An 18,320-nucleotide genomic window follows, 5' to 3' on the forward strand; every position below is an offset into this window, starting at 1 on the left:
CTGAGGGCTCAGCGCTGCCCCCCGTGTGCCCCTGCAGAGCTCCCCAGGACGCAGTCGGACTACGAGAACAGCCTCACCATGAAGATGTTCCTGTTCCAGTTCGTCAACTACTACTCCTCCTGCTTCTACATCGCCTTCTTCAAGGGCAAATTCGTGGGCTACCCCGGCGACCCCGTCTACTGGCTGGGAAAGTACAGGAACGAGGAGGTGCGTGTGGAGCTGCTGTGTGCGTTCGCCCGGTGGCCTGGTGTCTCCACCGTCCGCCCTTCCGTATCCTTAAGCCTGGACAGAAGAGCCGTGGGAAACACTGAAGTAGCCAGGGTGTGAGCAGGGTTTTCTCTGGCATTGCAGTGTGACCCCGGCGGCTGCCTGCTGGAGCTGACCACGCAGCTGACCATCATCATGGGCGGGAAGGCCATCTGGAACAACATCCAGGAGGTGCTGCTGCCGTGAGTGCTGGGCTGGCCGAGGTCTTGGCCCGTTTCTGGGGAGGGCGAGCCTCCAACAGGGGGAAGCGCATGTGTGGGCTGTGGGCTCCGGGAGCGAGACCACCACGGCACACGAGGAGACGGTGCAGCCCCCCCAGGGCTGTGCTGGGTGCCGTGCAGGCTGCGTCTTCGTGCCCTGCACTGGGACCCTGCGGAAGCGTTTGGCTGTGACCTCAGACTGCGGCCGAGGACAGGTGTCGCTCCCCGTCTTCGTGGAGGAACGACATAAGACCCTGCGCTGTTCTTTCGTCTGCTCGGCCCTCCCCGGGTTTGCTGCTGGTTCTTCCCGGGTTGGCTACTATCCCTTCCACCTCCGTGGAAGGGCGGTTCCCCCTGGCCACATTCCCCACTTCCGCAGGGGAGCGGCACACCGCCGGCCGGCTTTCTCGGGGGCTGCACGGGTTCCCTTAGATGTTCCCCATAGATGTTCCTGGTGCATGCCGTCTCTCTCCTCCTTTATAGTCCTCCTCCGCCAATCCTAACTCGGCTGCCCACACGCCGAGTACGCTGCTCTCCTCCAATCAATAGCAAGTCCTACAGTTTATTAGTTGAACTGGAGGCAGCTGTGCGGAAGCTGTTTACTTCTCTCCCAGCGCCATATTGTGGGAGAGCAGATGCATAGAATAAGTCTTAATTCCAGTAACTCAGTCCAGTCCGGGCTGCTCCCCACAGATCCCCCTTTCTTTTTATTTTTGGCGTTGATACGCGCCTGTCTTCGGTGTCCCGCGGCACACACTCTGCTCTACTTGCTAGAGTTGCCACAGGCTCTTACAAGTCCTATCAATCAGGCAAACCGAATCCAGGTCCTCTCTTCGCCATGTTGTGAGGAGGTTTTTAGGCGCTGATGCGTGCCTGTGTTCGGTGCCCCGCAGCGCATGCTCTGCTCTGCCTGCAGGGGCTTACAAGCTCTATCAGGCAAACCGAATCCAAGCCTTCTCATTGCCTTTTTGTGGGGAGGCCTTACTGATGTTAATTCGTGCCTGTCTTCGGTGACCTGCGGCGCATAAGCTGCTAGCCGCCCAGGTGCTCATCGTGCTCATCGCCTCACTTAATCAGGCAGACCGAATCCAAGCTCTCACATTGCAGTGTTGTAGGGAGGCCTTTCTATTTCTCTATTTCTCTATCTCCGGGCATTCCTATTTCTCCCATTTTACTTCTATCTTCCAGCATTCCTATTTCTCTTTTACTTCTAAACTTCTGTTTCTCTTATCCCCGCAGCTTCCCACTGCCCGCCCCGAGGCTACTTCTCGGCGGCTTCCCGGCTGAGCCGCTTCAGCCCGCGCCTCTCTCATCTGCGCAGCTTCCCGGCTTTGCGCGGCTTGGCTTCGCGCGCTCCGCGGTCTCCACGCCCTTCGCGTCTGCACCACGGCCTCGCGCCAGCCCCGTTCCCTATCTATTCACGCCCCGTGCTCTCTCTGCACGCGGCGGCTTCCGCGAGTAACACAGCGTAGCTTACGTGTCCGCCACTAGCATTCAATCTAAGTTCCCCGGGCTAGCCTGGCGAATTCAACCCAGCGTACGTCTCCGCCCCACGGTTTGGCTTCCCGTCCTTTGTTCCCCGGGCTAATCAGACGGATCCCAATCTGGCTTACGTTTCAGCTTCTGGTTTCAACTTTTCGCCCCCTATTCCCGGGCTAACTTGAGAACCCCAAAGTGGCTTTCGTGTCCGCCTTGGCCTGCCCCCCACGGCTTCAATTTCCCTAACATTTTTCTCTACCCGGTATGTTTCCCTAAGTTTTCTTCCAACAATATTCCTCCTTCATTTCTCCTGGCCTCTCCCCACAGTCCGCATCCGAGTCTGTTTGTTCTAGCTTTCACTTTCGCTTTCGACCTTAGAGATTTCTCCCAGCTTCCCCCCGTAGTCCGTATCTGAGTCTATGCCTAGGCTTTCAATAGCTTCTTCTGGCACCCTTTTCGTCCGGCTTTTCCCTAGGCTGTTTGCTAGTCTCTCTCTCCGGTATTTTCCCTAGGCTGTTTGCTAGTCTCTCTCTCCGATATTTTCCCTAGGCTGTTTGCTAGTCTCTCTCTCCGATATTTGCCCATTTCTTCCCGTTGCTTCCCTCCTAAGTTTCATATCCGTCCTAGGTTTCCTATCCGAGCTAGGTTTCCTATCCGAGTCATTTCTTCCCTCCTAAGTTTCCTATCCGAGTCACGGCACCATTATGTCGCTCCCCGTCTTCGTGGAGGAACGACACTAAACCCTGCCTAGGCTTCATATCCGAGTCATGGCACCATTATGTCGCTCCCCGTCTTCGTGGAGGAACGACACTAAACCCTGCCTAGGCTTCATATCCGAGTCACGGCACCATTATGTCGCTCCCCCTCTTCATGGAGGAGCAACACTAAACCCTGCCTAGGCTTCATATCCGAGTCACGGCACCATTATGTCGCTCCCCCTCTTCGTGGAGGAACGACACAGGACCCTGCGCTGTTCTTTCGTCTGCTCGGCCCTCCCCGGGTTTGCTGCTGGTTCTTCCCGGGTTGGCTACTATCCCTTCCACCTCCGTGGAAGGGCAGTTCCCCCTGGCCACATTCCCCACTTCCGCAGGGGAGCGGCACACCGCCGGCCGGCTCTCTCGGGGGCTGCACGGGTTCCCTTAGATGTTCCCCATAGATGTTCCCAGTGCATGCCGTCTCTCTCCTCCTTTATAGTCCTCCTCCGCCAATCCCAACTCGGCTGCCCACACGCCGAGTACGCTGCTCTCCTCCAATCAGGAGCAAGTCCTACAGTTTATTAGCTGAACTGGAGGCAGCTGTGCGGAAGCTGTTTACTTCTCTCCCAGCGCCATATTGTGGGAGAGCAGATGCATAGAATAAGTCTTAATTCCAGTAACTCAGTCCAGTCCGGGCTGCTCCCCACAGACAGGGACCCGTGTGACCTCAGACTGTGGCCGAGGACAGGGACCCGTGTGATCTCAGTGGCGTCCCCTTTCTGCTCAGCACCTGCTGTGGACCCACACTTCCCTCCGAGTGGGAAGCACCAGGGCTCCCCTGTGGTCTCTCCGCCCAGCCTGGGCCTCGCCAGCCTCCCTGCTGGCCGGGAAACACCGGAGGCCTGCACCTGCCGCCTCCATCCCCATGGTCCACCCCATGCTCGCTGGGCCCCTGCCTGGACCCTCGCTCACCTCCATCTAGGCGTCCCTCGGCTGTCACTCAGGGAGGCCATCCCTGGCCACCAGCCCCTCCCCACCCTGCTTTCTGTAGCTCCAGGCCCTGGGTCTGACCTTGGTTTATGTGCATCCGGGAAAGAGCCTTTGGAATGATGGCGGCAGGTGAAAACATAGTGGAATGAGGAGAAGCCTCTTGAGGTTCCCACCGCCCACAGGACTAGAGGCAGGAGGGGAAGTCGCGGCAGCTGCTCTGATGGGGCCCGGGTCCTGCTTTGCAGAGTGTTGGGGGTGTGAGGCACGCAGGCAGATGCTTCCAGGGCGCTTACGGGGTCGGCTCTGGGCAAGCGGTGGACGTGCACTCTGATTTGTCACCGGCTCCCTTGGCAGGTGGATCATGAACCTCATCGGACGGTATCACTCAGTTTCGGGACCGGAGAACCTGACCCCGCGCTGGGAGCAGGACTACCACCTGCAGGCCATGAGCAAGCTGGGCTTGTTTTATGAGTATCTGGAAATGAGTAAGTCCTTCGTGAAGCTTTAAGGATCCCTACAGCACCTGTCACTGGGCTCAATGATCATGTCCACCCCACTGCATGCCAGGCCTTCAAGTCGGGGGGCCGTGTGTATCGGTGTGTGTGTCCAAGCTCAGGGCTGAGTACTGTGCAGAGATGCAGGGCTCCCTAGGGCGTGGCCTCACCACGTGCTCTCAGCGTTCTACGCGGGCGTCAGAGTGAACCCCACTGCCGTCACAGGCTCAGCCGGGCCGTGGTGCACACAGCCCCCGCTGCTGGCCCCTCCCCTTCTGCGCCGAGTCAATTCCGAGAGCCTGCAGGGTCCCAGCGCCCCCTCGCGGGTCCCTTCTGTTTCTCTGGGCTGCTTGTTTCTGCCTCCCCTCCCGTTGACCCTGTGCACGGGGGACCATTCTTCTGGAAGCAAGAGTCAGCGTGGGGCCCTCACTCCTGAGTGCTCTGTCCTTGGTGTGTCCTTGGGCTGTTTTCTTCTTTTGAGGTCTCAGTCTTCAGAACGGATTTCCATAGGAAGCACCGTCTTGTCTCTTCTGCACGGCGTCCCGTGTCTCCCTTGACGGCTGAGACGCCACGGCTTTGTGTCTGCCCTTCCGGCTAACCATTGCGTTCAATTCCTGTTTTCTTAAGCTTAGCATAGACAGGCACAGAGTCTGGGTTGATGAGCCTTGCATTGATGCGTGGGGATTGGTGTGTCTGCAAAGACACCGCTTGGCGGTTCCCATTTACAAGTCTGGATAGAAAGTGGTTTTTATCCAGTCGCGTTCTATACATAAAATAACGGCTTTTAAAGAATATACATTATACATGGAGACGCATGTGCCTCCTGCCCTGAGCAAACGGCTCATCTGTGGCTTCCAGTCAACAGTGCCCGCCGAGCCTGGAGCCTGATTTGAATTTCATCTCTGTTTGTTAGGTTTCGTGACCGGATTTGATGAAGGGCGTAGCTGCCGTGGAAACGATCTTTCTTTCTTCTGCTTGTTCTCGAAAGGGCTGCAGGCTACTACCTGCTCTTCCGAAGCGAGTCCTGACTGTGCACGTCCCTCACTGGAGCCCCTCGGGGTTCCTGACAGCACCCTGCAGCAGGAGGTTTTTGTTATTTTAGCCCCAGGAAAAAAAGTTATTTTCCTGCAGATGATTAGCCAACTAAATGATGTAGAGAGAAGAGCTGGCCGGGCGGCTGTGCTTTGGGCAGGAGTTGATAAGACCGCGACTCACAGCCTGATTGAGAGAGTTCCCAGCTAAATAACTGGGCCTCACCCCGCGTGAAAGGGTAGACGGACAGCTGTTGCAGATAGATGTCTAGATTTATTAAATTGTCTTCCTGTTATCCAGATACCGCCTTCCTGCCTCAGCGTGGTGCTTGGTGGTGGGCACAGCCGTCACTGTGTGCCCTGCAGCCAGAGAAGCCTGCTCTTGGCCTGCTGGTCCCTGGGAGGTGGAGCTCCCCAGTGCCTTCTCCATTGCCTTTGCTCCTCTAGAAACAGCTGCTTCCAGTGCCCCCGCCTCCCCTCCTCCCGGGTGCACTGCTGATGCCACTTCTGCCTCGTTCCTGGGGCTCCGCCCAGGTCGTGGGCTCTGGAGCTCTGCGCCCGCCCTGCCTGCAGCTAGCAGCCCTGCCTGCTGGGCTGAGCCCTGGGGTGGGTGGTGCTTCCCAGCCCTACAGGCAGCGCCCCTCAAGCTCTGCGCGCCAAAGGCTGCCTTCACCATGGTGACCCCTTCTCCCCACCAAGCTCGGGAAGGCTTTGCTTTCGTTGACTTTGAGTGAAATGTTTACTTCTCTTACATAGTGGTTTCCCCCCATCTGTTGAGATTTGGGGTAACTTAGCATTAACCAAAACTGCGTCTGGTGTGTTTGGTCCTGGTTCTGAGGCCTGAGACCACACTGCTGGGGTTGTCTGGACTGACACCTGCAGGTGTGGTTTTGTGTGTGTGGCAGGCATGGCACACGCCTCGCCCACTTTGCCCTTGAGACAGCACATGCCGAGCTCCTGAACGTGGCGGCACCTTCCCCGAGGGCAGGTGCCGGAGGTGGGAGCACTGCCGCCCCGCCCGTGCGTCCCTCCCTCTCCAAGTTCCGGTAAAAGCAGGGCCTGCATTTGTTCTTTCCTCCCTGTAACCTAAGCCTCCAGCATTAGCCGGTCCTCACTATCTCGCACGTGCGGTGCCCCCTGCAGGACAGTCCTGCCCATAACCTACACTGAAGGCTCCCGACCTTGCATGGGGAGCTCTCCCTTGAGCCCCTGCACGTGCCAACCACCGTCAGCTGCTGGGGACGCAGGACAGACCTGGCCCCTGCCCCCACCCCGGAGGGTAGAGGTGGGGGGAGGTGAAGAAGGCAGCTGAGACCACTCTAGCAGGTGCCCTTGACCAGCGGTTGGAGGGCAAGTGGAAGTTGGCTTCGGCACAGAGAAGGGACTGGATGTTTTCCGCAGAGGTGCACACACTTAAAGTGCACGGGCACAAAGCAGTGTGGTCAGTTAGAGATCAGCAAGTGCCGTGGTGGGACTATCAGGTAAGCAGCGGCCGTGTCGTGGAGGTCTCGTGTGCTCAGCTGGGGGAGCTCTGGATGGATGATAGTGAACTGCCGAGTGTTGTGTCTAGGGGCAGATAACATGGATGAGGCCCACGTTTGGTGGAACGGGACAGGTAGGGGGCTACAGCAGGTAACCCAGGTTCGTGGAGGTGGCTGTAGGCTCAGGAAGGTCGAGCAGACGAGTGTGACAGGTGGTAGAGGTGACCCAGAGCGCAAGCAAGGAGCAGCGTCTCCCAGGAGGGGCCTGTGGCACCCAGTGGATGACCCTGCCTCGGGCATTTGGAGTGTGTGGTGTCATGGCAGGAGGTCAGCCTGGCAGGAAAGCCAGGGAGACTGGCAGAGGCTGGTGAGGCCTGGGGGAGGGGCGTTTGAAGGGAGAGAGCAGGTGGAAGAAGCCCGCTGTCATCCACAGTGTGTGGAGGTGGGGACGCTGCCCTGGGGGATGGGAACAGGACTGCAAGGAGCATGCTGGGAAATCAGGGGAAGGAGTAAGCTGAAGCACACTTCCCCGCTGAGCCAGGCTCGAAAGTGGGAACAGCAGTGCCGCCGGGACTCAGCGGGACTTTAACCATCACTGTGTAAAACAGCAACCAGGGGGAAGGCGTTCCATGCCGAAGGAGGTGGTTGGCTGTGGCCAAAACTGCTCGTGACCACAGAACAAGAGTGATGCTGTGTGGGCTGCGGCCCCTCCCAGCTAGGAGGAGCAGGGGAGCGGGTGGGGGAGGGGCAGTCGGGTAGGGTGATGGAAGGGAGGCAGGAAGTGGGGAGTGTGAGGGAGGTGTGGGGTCCGGAGGCGTCAGGCCAGGCACGCTCCTGTGGGTGCCGTGGCTGGGGGCTGTGGGACTGGAGGCTGTTTGCCTGCTCAGCAGCCCAGCCTTGTGTTGTTCTTCTTGATTTCAGAAATTGCTTCTAAAGCGCTTCTCAATTGAATATCAGGTTCACACCACGTCGATTTTTTCCTGGTGCTTTGTTTGCTAATGTAAATATTTTAATCCATCTGGAATGTTCTGAGGTGGTCACCCCACCCTAGGTATCCCACCAGCTGAGCTGCCTGGCTGGTTCTGGGAGCCAGTTTGCTCACATGTTGAACTCCCATGAGCCCTTGCATCTCCCGTCCGCGTGCCCTGAAGTGCTGCCGTGCGCACGGCTCGCTGTGTTTCCCCGTCTGTGGGGCTGGAGTCTCTCACGCCACCCCTGAGAGCAGCCTCTCCTTTCCCTTGTCTGCTTACACCTTCCAGCCTGTTTCCTTGAATCCACTGGAGATTCCTACCTGAATTTGCACTTGAATGACATCACTCTGTGCAGAAAAAAACAGAATAGTTGCTGTGTCTCCAAGCTGGAGTGTGTCCTGTGAGAGCCGGGCACCTCCCCCCATGTTCACTCATTCATCGTCTGTCTGCCTTGAGTCGTGTATTTATCCTAATGGTCTGTGCCTGGGTCGTCCCTGGAAGTGGTGTCTGTCTCTGGGGTGTTGGCCTGGGTCCCAGCAGGCTCTGCTGCTGGCCTCTGTTGGCTGGGGGACGTGCCCTTGCCCACTGGCCCCATCGCACTCTGGCCCCGCCCACGTTTCTAGACTGGCCCCATCGCACTCTGGCCCCGCCCACGTTTCTAGCCCTCGCCTGGCCCCGGAGGCGGTGAGCTTACTTAGCACTGCTCGCCACTGCCCGTGTGACGTCACCGGCTCTGGTGCTGGCCTGTGGGACGTCTCCGAGTGCGGTGCTCCCGTCTGGCCTGCACGATTGGCCGGGCCCTTCCAGCCTGTGCTGCTCTATCACATGCCCTCGGCCGCCCCGTGGGCAGCACGTGCTCCCTGCTCGTGTTCCAGCAGCTGGACTAAGGGGACAGCAGCCCCCCGCCCCCGGCCAGCCACGTGCCTGCACACGATTCCTCTGAGGGCCTGCCAGTCGCGGGGGAGGGCTCAGAGCAGCTCTTGGGCCTGCAGTGCAGCTCACCCCAAGTCTCTGGCGCCCCATTTGTGGTGAGGCATGCACATCGCAGAGGAAGGCTGTGCAGCCACCACTCGGCCCTGCCGAGTCCCCACGTGTGTTACAGTGGCCTCCAGACACTCACTCCCACCACCTGTGTCTGGCATTTGCAGGAGCCACACCACTTCCCCAGGCCCATCGCTTCTGTTAAAATCTGAGCCCCCACGGTCCCTACGTGGGCTGTGAGCTGCCCCGAGCACCAGGCACCTGCTGGGAGTGCTCAGTCTCACCACAGGGTGTGTGGCTGCAGAGACGGCCGCACGTGTGCTGTTGTGTGGCGTGCACACCTGGGAAGGGGGCCAGGCTGGCCTTGCCGTCTTCCCAGAGAGCCCATGTTTGTGTTTGAATCTTTCACTGGTGAACATGAGGTCATCGTGTGCCGTGGACGTCTGCCTTCTCCTTTCCTCGCGTGAGGAAGGAGACGCTGCCCGCCTCCATCCGCCCGTCTGTGATGTGTGTCCATTCCATTGGCAGTTATTCAGTTTGGCTTCGTCACCTTATTTGTGGCCTCTTTCCCACTGGCCCCACTGCTGGCCCTGGTGAACAACATACTGGAGATCAGAGTGGACGCGTGGAAACTCACCACCCAGTTTAGACGCTTGGTGCCAGAGAAGGCCCGGGACATCGGCGCGTGGCAGCCCATCATGCAAGGAATAGCCATTCTGGCCGTGGTGACCAACGTGAGTAGACGCGGCGGGTCCACGCCCCACGGGGGCAGGAGGGAGATGCCGGGGTGGCCGTCTGTGCATAGTGGTCGTGGTGCAACGACCATCCGTGCTTTCTGCATCGTTTTCTTGATGGACAACGTCAGGTGGTTGCTCACAGGCTGACCTTTCTAGTCAGGAGCAATTTGGCGCTGGCACTTTGAGCGCCGGCCTACCCAGGACGGGAGTCACGCGAAGTGCGCTGACCAGGCAGACAGGGCTGCTCGTATGCAGTCTCAGGGCCCTGGCCCTCGCTCTGCCCTCCAGAGTACCGACGCACGGGCCATCAATGCTCTGTGCACTCGGACAGGAGGTGGGCCTGGGCGCGTCCAGCACTGTTCCCACCGCCCCCGACACAGCCTCACCCCCACATGTGCCCAGCTGTGCGGGTCAGGACTGAGGTGCCGACAGCCTGAGCCCCTGTGGACCCACTGAACAGTCCCTGCTCACGCACAGACCCAGAGGGAGCTCGGGGGCAGAGCGCATTGCATGCCAGCGGATTCCAGGACCTCCCTCCCTAGAAGTGTGCTAACCCCAGGGCCGTCTCTGCCCGTGTCACTGCCACGCTTGCCCGCAGCCCGGCTTCCCCACACGGTGACTCCCTAGCGGCAGTTTCTCAGGCCTCACTCGCCTGGAGGCCCAGCCTTTCCCACAAGCACCTGCAGGAGAACAGAACCGGCACTGTGTGTCCCAGGCTCCGACACCAGGCACCTCCCGAGTGCCTCCCAGTGCTGGGGCCTTGGGCCAGGCCAGGGTATTTGAGAGTGAGTGAGTCACTCCCTGCCACGTGGCCCCAGTGAGTGGAGGCCCGGCGCCTGGTCCTTGCTGGCTGGGAGCTGCTGCTCCCCCAGCGTGACTCACCATCCTTACCCACGGCGACTGGCACAGCACTCTGCCAGGCCCCCAGGCAGACAAAACAGTCGCAAAATCAGTCCCGTCTGCACTGCAGTTGCAGTTCCTGCAGTCAAACACGCTTGTCTGGAGCCCGGGCCCTCAGCGTATCTGAACCGGAGTGCTCCCTACTCCTTGGAGGCCTTGCAAACCGCAGCAGCTCGCGTGCTACAGTTTCCCTGCAGCCAGAAGCCCACGCCCTCCACTGTGCTCCTGGGAGGCTGCAGGCGAGTGCCCTGTGCGCAGCTGCAGGGCCCTAGCAGGGCAGATGTGCACACGTGGTGCTTCCAGGAAATCCTGTGCAGCCAGAATGGAAACTGTGTCAGGTTCAGCTGTCTCAAGCTCCCCGCCCCTCCGCACTCTGGTGTGGTACCATGACACGAGGCATCTCCGCACTGTCCACCTGAGGCTCCTCTCCGCGAGCCCATTGGGGGGGGGGGGGTCGGCCATCTCCAGGGCTACCCTGAGTGTGCGTCTGTGCAGACACAGGCCGGCTCATGGCTGCCACTGTTCCACAGTTACAATGTCTCGCAGTTTGCCCTGGGACAGCTAAACCATGGAGGCTTTGTTACACGTCCACAGTACAGTGCAGACAGGCATCCCCATAGGCAAGCATTGAACGTGCATCTTCTGTCCTCTCCCATATACACCCCGTGGGCACCTGCACGACCTAACATGACACAGAGCAAGAAGAAAGTGGCCACTGGGGCGGGAGGAGGCCTCATGCAGGAGTCTGATGTAAAATGACGTGTTTTCAAGCTGCTGGCTCGTAGGTACGCCGCATCGACAGAGCAGTGTCATCTGGAACATCTGCTTCCAGGCCGGCTTTAGCTTGTTTGATGTAAATGGAAAGCTGCGTGTGGAGCAGCGTGCAGGAGGAAGCGGGCTGCATCTGTGTGCGGCAGGAGGAAGGCAGGGGGCGTCTCCTGCGGGAGCCAGCCTCGTGAGGCACAGCCGCAGGCGACTGTGGGAGGAGACAGGGGTCCCTGGGAGCTGGCAGATGGAATCCACTGGAGTCCAGGCAGAGGAGGCACGGGCAGGTGCAGACAGCGCACAGAGATGCACACACACTTCCACACCCCAGGAAGCCACAGAGCTGCTCCTAGCGGGGAGATTTTTTTTTTTTTTACAGGCAGAGTGGACAGTGAGAGAGAGAGAAAGGTGTTCCTTTTGTCGTTGGTTCACCCTCCAATGGCTGCCGCGGCCGGCGCACCGCGCTGATCTGAAGCCAGGAGCCAGGTGCTTATCCTGGTCTCCCATGGGGTGCAGGGCCCAAGCACTTGGGCCATCCTCCACTGCACTCCCTGGTCACAGCAGAGAGCTGGCCTGGAAGAGGGGCAACCGGGACAGAATCCGGCGCCCCGACCGGGACTAGAACCCAGCGTGCCAGCGCCGCTAGGCGGAGGATTAGCCTGTTGAGCCACGGCGCCGGCCCTAGCGGGGAGATTTTGCACTGGGAAGCCCCGATGGCTTTGCTGAGGTCTGTGGTCTCACTGCGCCTCAACTGTATGTTCAGATTATTGAGCCTAGAGCATGTCTGTTCTTGGGCTTCCATTCTTGATGGACTAATTAGCGCTGTCGGCTTGCATGGAATTGAGTTTAAGATGTCTTAAACTCCTTAAATTCCTTTCTTCTGCCTTCACACCAGTTTTACACATCAGAGAGTTTAGAGCCCACGTTAAAGGATTGGAGAAAACTCATGTAATTCCTAATAGCTTTACATCCCCGTAGATGTCTGCCTGACACACACACAGCTGCATAATTGACCCATATTTGTTCCTTTTATGTAGGCACACAAGTTCTGATATTCAATAATTCATAACTTAGTCCATTTAATCTTTGGGAGGGTTAGAGACTTAGACGCTAGATCTGCCAACACTGCCATCACTGCCGAGCTCTTTGAAAGGGACACCCGTAGAAAGCCGTGCTACCCACGCTTCAGTTTCATCTAAAAATGCTCGCGCTGACAGAGCAGCAAACCTCAGTTGGTTGTCGGGCTGAGAAGCCGGCCCTGGGTGGACCTAAGTGGGTCAGGATAATGGGGAGGGGGGAGGCAGAGTGTGAATCTGAGGCCACTGCTTAGCTTTGGATTAAAATGCGGTCTGCAATTCTGTTTCTATGAGCAATAACTGATAAAAATCAGGTGTGTACCAGTCATGTGTTCTACAAAGTAATTACCTAGAGCTATTTTTTCCTAATACTGGTTTCACTGTGACATTTATGAACATCTTCTAAATCTAAACCAAGGAAGGTTAAAACTGAATTTCATTCCGAAGTTTTACAAACTGCTAACTTTCGTAGAGTATTTGCAGGCAACTCTGGGTTTGTCCACAGTTTGCGTTATCCTGAATACACGCGTTTACATCACTTAAGAAACCCAGCAGGCAACTGCCAGGCCTTCGCACCTGAGCTGCAGGTGGGCTGCAGACATCCCCTTAGCATGGAAGAGCAAGGAAAATGCACTCCACTTTAAAATGTATTTCACAATGAAGAAAGAATGAGGCTTCCAAATCCTTAAAAACAGAAAAACCTAGCTTGGTAAAGCCAGCAGCTGCAGGCTGATTGCTAACTGGGCCTTAAGCGCTCTGAGTTCCTGCCCCTTGTTCTCCTCCCAACACAGGCTATGATCATCGCGTTCACGTCGGACATGATCCCCCGCCTGGTGTACTACTGGTCCTTCTCCATCCCGCCCTACGGGAACCACACGCAGCCCACCATGGAAGGCTACATCAACAACACCCTCTCCTACTTCAACATCGCTGACTTCAAAAACAAAAGCAAGGGGAACCCCTACACGGGGCAGGGCAACCACACCACGTGCAGGCAAGTCCGCTTCCCCGTGTGAGAGGGGCTTCCTCTTGAACGGGCTTTCTGTGACATAACCCCACGTGCGCCATTTCAGCACGGCTGCTAGACTTTTTTTCAGTTGCTTTCTTTTCAATCCAACTCCAAAAAAAAGGGTAAAAATTTGAAGAGACCAGATTGCTTTATGGCTTGGTTTAAAAGACAACACTTTGGGGGCCAGTGCTGTGGCACAGCAGGTTTAGCATCTGCCTGCAGTACCAGCATCCCATATGGGTGCCCGTTAGAGTCCCAGCTGCTCCACTTCTGTTCCGACACTTTCGAGTGGTCACAGGGAGAATAGCTTCACATTTTTAAAAAAAGATTTATTTATTTGAGAGGCAGAGTTACAGATAGAGGGAGAGACTGAGAGAGCGCTCTTCCATCCGCTGGTTCACTCTCCGCATGGCTGCAATGGCCAGAGCTGATCCTATCTGAAGTCAGGAGCCAGGAGGTTTTTCCAGGTCTCCCATGCTGGTGCAGGAGCCCAAGGACTTAGGCCATCTTCTACTGCTTTCCTAGGCCATTATCAGGGAGCCAGATCAGAAGTGGAGCAGCCAGGACTTGAACTGGTGCCCCTCTGGGATGCCAGCGCTAGCGCCACAGGCAGAAGCTTAGCCTACTACACCACAGCACCACAGCCTCACAGCTTAAGAATGGAGAAGCCAGGGGCCAGCGCTGTGGAGTAGTGGGTAAAGCGGCCACCTGCAGTTACAGCATCCCATGTGGGCACTGGTTCGAGACCCGGCTGCTCCACTTCCTATCCAGCTCTCAATGGCCTAGGAAAACAGTAGAGGATGGACCAGGTCCTTTGGCCCCTGCACCTACATGGTAGACCTGGAAGAAGCTGCTGGCTTTGGATTGGCGCAGCTCCGATGTTGCGGCCATCTGGGGAGTGAACCAGATGTAAGAGCTTTTTCTCTCTCTGCCACTCTGCCTTTCTTTCTTTCTTTCTTTCTTTCTTTCTTTTTTTTTTTTTTTTTTTTTTTTTGACAGGCAGAGTTAGACAGTGAGAGAGAGAGAGAGAGAGCAAAGGTCTTCCTTTTCCATTGGTTCACCCCCCAAAATGGCCGCCACGGCTGCTGCTGCACCAAACCAAAGCCAGGAGCCAGGTGCTTCTCCTGGTCTCCCATGGGGTGCAGGGCCCAAGCACTTGGACCATCCTCCACTGCACTCCCAGGCCACAGCAGAGAGCTGGCCTGGAAGAGGGGCAACCGGGACAGGACCAGCATCCCAACCAGGACTAGAACCTGGGGTGCCGGCGCCGCAGGTGGAGGATTAGCCTAGTGAGCTGCAGCACCAGCCAACTCTGCCTTTCAAATAAAAAAAAGGAGAAGCCCCACGAGTTGTAAGATCCAGGTTGTTACTGAAGTCCACCTGAGGACAATGAATGATGGCAAATGTCATGTAAAGACGTACAAAGATGAGATGAGACATTTTATCCAGCAGCGGCAGAATACATACTCTACTCATTAGCACATGGCACATTCCCCAGGATGGGCCATACGATAGGCCCTAAAAGAAGTGTTGGAAAGTAAAAAAAATGAAAGAAAGAAACTCTGTCCTGTGTCATCTCTAACCACAGTGGAATAGACTAGAAATCAACAACAGGAACCACAGACATTGTCTAAGTGAATGGAAGCGCAGCAACACTAGCTTGGAATCAAAAGTGAAATTTGAAATTGATCTGCGGGCCACAGTACAGAGAGGGTAGTGTACAGTGACAAGCGCCTACATCAGAAATGCAGAAAAACGTCAAGTAAGCAACCTAACTGTGCAACTCAGGGAACAAAGAACAAGCCAGACCCAGAATGAGCAGAATAACCAAGATCAGAGCAGAAATAAATGAAATAGAAACTAAAAAATAGAGAAAAGATCGATGAAATGAACAGTTCATTTTCTGAAAAATACAAAACTGATATTTAGGTAGGCTAACTCAGGAGGGAAAAAAAGAAGCCTCAAATAAATAAAATCAGTGCTGGGAAAGGAGGCGCTAGAACACTCTGATACAGAAGTGCAGAGGGTGAAGAGGACTGTCACGGGTACCAGCACCCCCACCCATAGACCAGCAGTGGGTAAGTGTCTGGACACATGCAGCCTACCAAGGCTAATAGGCCAACGGCACGGGACGAGACTGCCTCACCAATGGGAAGTCTCCCATGACTAGAGGCTTCCCTGGTGAGTGTAAGCAGAGTTCTTCCAATGTCCGGAAGGGAGGAGGCCCCTCCAGATCCCTTCTAGACGCCAGTGTTACCCTGATGTCATAACCAGACAACACAGCGAAAGACCAGTACAGACCAGAATCCCCAGGGCAAAAATTCTCAACAGAAATGCCAGCAAGTCAAATGCAACATATAAAGGCCTCTAGGCCACGATTGAGAGGGCCATCCTGGGCACGTGGGGACGGCTCGACAGACGCAGAGCGGTCAACATGGAACATCGCGGAGCAGAACTGATCAGAACAAGCCCGCGGTCCAGTCCAGCACTGCTCTGTGAGCAGCGGGCTCCAAAGCTGAGGCACAGGAGTGTGGTAAAATGTCCATACTTCCTCAAGGGATGCTCAGATTCAGTGCACTGTGAAAATACCAATGACATTCTCCACAGAAATGGGAACAGCACTCCCAAAGTATGTACAGAACAAGAAAGGACCCCGAGTAGCCAAAGCAATCCTGAGTAAAAGCACAAAACGGGGGGTATCACAATGCCTGATTTCATACGATCCTATAAAGCTGCAATAACCAAAGAAGCCTGGTACTGGCATAAAAACAGGCATACAGACTGATGGAACAGAATAAAGAATGCAGAAATAAATCCACCTGTTTGCAGACAACTTATTTTTTGCAAAGGCAACACGTGGATGAATGATAAAAGTCGTCGGCTCAATCAGTGGTGCTGGGAAAAGTGGGTGTCTGTATGTGGGAAAAACAAACTGGACCCCTGTCTCACTTCATACAAAAGTGAACTCACATTTAGGTCTTTGACCCACTTTAAGACCAGAAGCTGAAACGAATAGGAGACAGGAGGAACACATCAGGACATGGGTCTGGGCAAACCTTTTTTGGATATGACCCCAAGCATGGGCAAGCGAAGCAAGACTGATGAAGGGATTATATCAAGGCAAAGTCTGCACAGCCAAAGAAACGGTGAGGGATAGCCTGCAGAGCTGGAGAAAGCATTGACCACCAGCTTATCTGGTAAGAGGTTAATTTCCAGGATATGTAAAGAATGCAAACAAGTAAATGGCCAGAAAGGTTTTTCAAACTGAGCAAGTGACCCAAATAGACATTTCTCAAAAGATAAGAAGATGTCTTCAAAACCTGTCAAAGACTGCTGAACGTCACTGGTCATCCGGAAATGCCGTCTGAAAGCTAATTGAGTTCCTCCTCCCCACAGTTGGAAGGCTAGAATCAAAAGACACTGACGAGGATGCTGGGGAGAGGGCTCTCGGACACCACGGGTGCGGAGTGAGATTGGAGAGCCATGTGGAAAGCAGTGTGGACGGTCCTCCAAACGCCAACAGTAGCACTGTCCAGGTTGCGCCGTCGCACTGCTGGTGCTCACCCAAGGGAATGAAAGCCGGGGGTCAGGGTGACATCTGCACTCCCATGCTGACTGCAGCGCTGTTCATCACAGCCAAGAAACAGCCGGCGTGGTGTCCGGCAGCAATGACGGGATGAAGAAGTGCAGTGTTTACACAGTGGATCACACACACACACACTGAAATTCCATCATTGCAGCAGAAGGGATAGACCTGGAGGACATCAGGGCAGGCAGAGAGAGACAGCGCTGGTGCTCTCTTATGTGTGCGGGCGAACGCGGATCTCGGGGCAGCAGAGAATACAGCAGGGGTTCCCGGGCCCTGGGGCGGGTGTGCAGCATGCAGGGGTGGAGAGGGGCCACTCGGCCCTCCGCAGTTCCGCAGCACAGCAGTGTAGAACCCTGGCTGACAACAGGCACTCAGAACACCTGATGGGAATGCGACTTTCCCAACACCTGCTGAGGTGACAGGTGTACCAGTTACCCCGCTCTGTTCCTTCACCACACTCTACCCTGAAGATGTGTTCCCCAAAGAAACCTTGTAAGATGGGAGATCTAAATACTTGTACCTCAGAGAATTCTCCCAGCACTCGGCACCCTCAGTGTTCTGTGTCATGACTGGTGAGGTCGCCCGTCAGCACAGTACCCGGCTCCATCACTGGCTAATAGAATTCTCCCAGCGCTCGGTGCCACGGCGTTCCGTGTCGTGGCTGGTAAGATCACCCGTCGGCATAGTATCTGGCTCCATCACCGGCCAATAGTTGTGACCGTAGCTCATAGCGTTTTCCTTCCAACCCCAGCAACTTAACCTGAAGGAAGACTTAGAATTCATTTATTCCAACTCTGCAAAGCTTCACTGATTCAGATTCTCAGTAATGCAGCCAGGAAACCAGAGAAAGCCAAAAGGAAGTGCCTCAGAGTCGCATGGAGTCCAGCCGCTTTGGACTTGCTCATTGAACCCACCTGCGTGTCATGTGATTCCAGTCGGTGACCCTTCCAGTCCCACAGATCACAGGCGGGACAGGAGCGGTGCTGCCTGAGACACTCCGGCAGCAGGAGCGCCGCTGAGACCAAAGAATGAGGGAAGAAGCACTCGGCAGGCGGTGCTGTGCACCGTGCCGTCTCAGTGCCGGGTGCAGAACTGTACCGCAGTCTCCGGAAACACAGGCTAAGCTCTTCAACAGCGCAGGAGGCGGGGAGAGAGCGCTGGCAGAAACGGAGCGCAAGATCGCAGCGGGTGGGCTTTTGGAGGAGCAGTCAGGAGGCATTCGCGTACCTGTGTTACCCGTGTCCCATTCTGGGGCGTCTGGTTTCAGCCCAGCCCAGCTTCCTGCTGCTGTGCACCCTGGGAGGTAACTAACGGTCCACTCACTTAGGCCCCGCCACCCCTGAGAGACACTGAGACAGACCTCCTGGCTCCTGCCGTGGCCTGGGCTGTGTCCGAGCCCCGCTGTCGGGGCATCTAGGGAGTGACACAATGCAGGATCTGTCTCTGTCTCTCTGCCTTTCAGATTTAAAAATGGAAAAAATTAAGATCCTTTTGTTCTTTTCTAAAGATGGACTCCTTTTTTAAAAAAAAAACAAGGATGCCATCAATCATTGTCATTTTTGATTACTTGTTAAATAAAGTATTGCTAGAGTTAGTTATTTTAGGGTTTTGTTACTAAATTGAGCTTGGAGAGAAAGTTTATATGCCATTCAATT

The 18,320-nt window shown here is 55.9% G+C and overlaps 1 protein-coding gene across 2 annotated transcripts in view; it reads left to right on the plus strand.

The window, feature by feature from the left end:
- The window catches only part of ANO6 (anoctamin 6), a 138,796-nt gene that overhangs the window by 116,088 nt on the left and 4,388 nt on the right, over positions 1-18,320 (plus strand). For both annotated transcript variants that reach the window (XM_051850989.2, XM_008259361.4), the window contains 5 exons: positions 38-207; positions 352-449; positions 3,986-4,116; positions 9,118-9,323; positions 12,859-13,061. In XM_051850989.2, coding sequence (XP_051706949.1) covers positions 38-207; positions 352-449; positions 3,986-4,116; positions 9,118-9,323; positions 12,859-13,061 — 808 coding nt within the window. The remainder of the gene's footprint in view (positions 1-37; positions 208-351; positions 450-3,985; positions 4,117-9,117; positions 9,324-12,858; positions 13,062-18,320) is intronic.

The sequence above is a fragment of the Oryctolagus cuniculus genome, chromosome 9, assembly GCF_964237555.1.
Source record: "Oryctolagus cuniculus chromosome 9, mOryCun1.1, whole genome shotgun sequence".
Lineage (NCBI taxonomy): Eukaryota > Metazoa > Chordata > Mammalia > Lagomorpha > Leporidae > Oryctolagus > Oryctolagus cuniculus.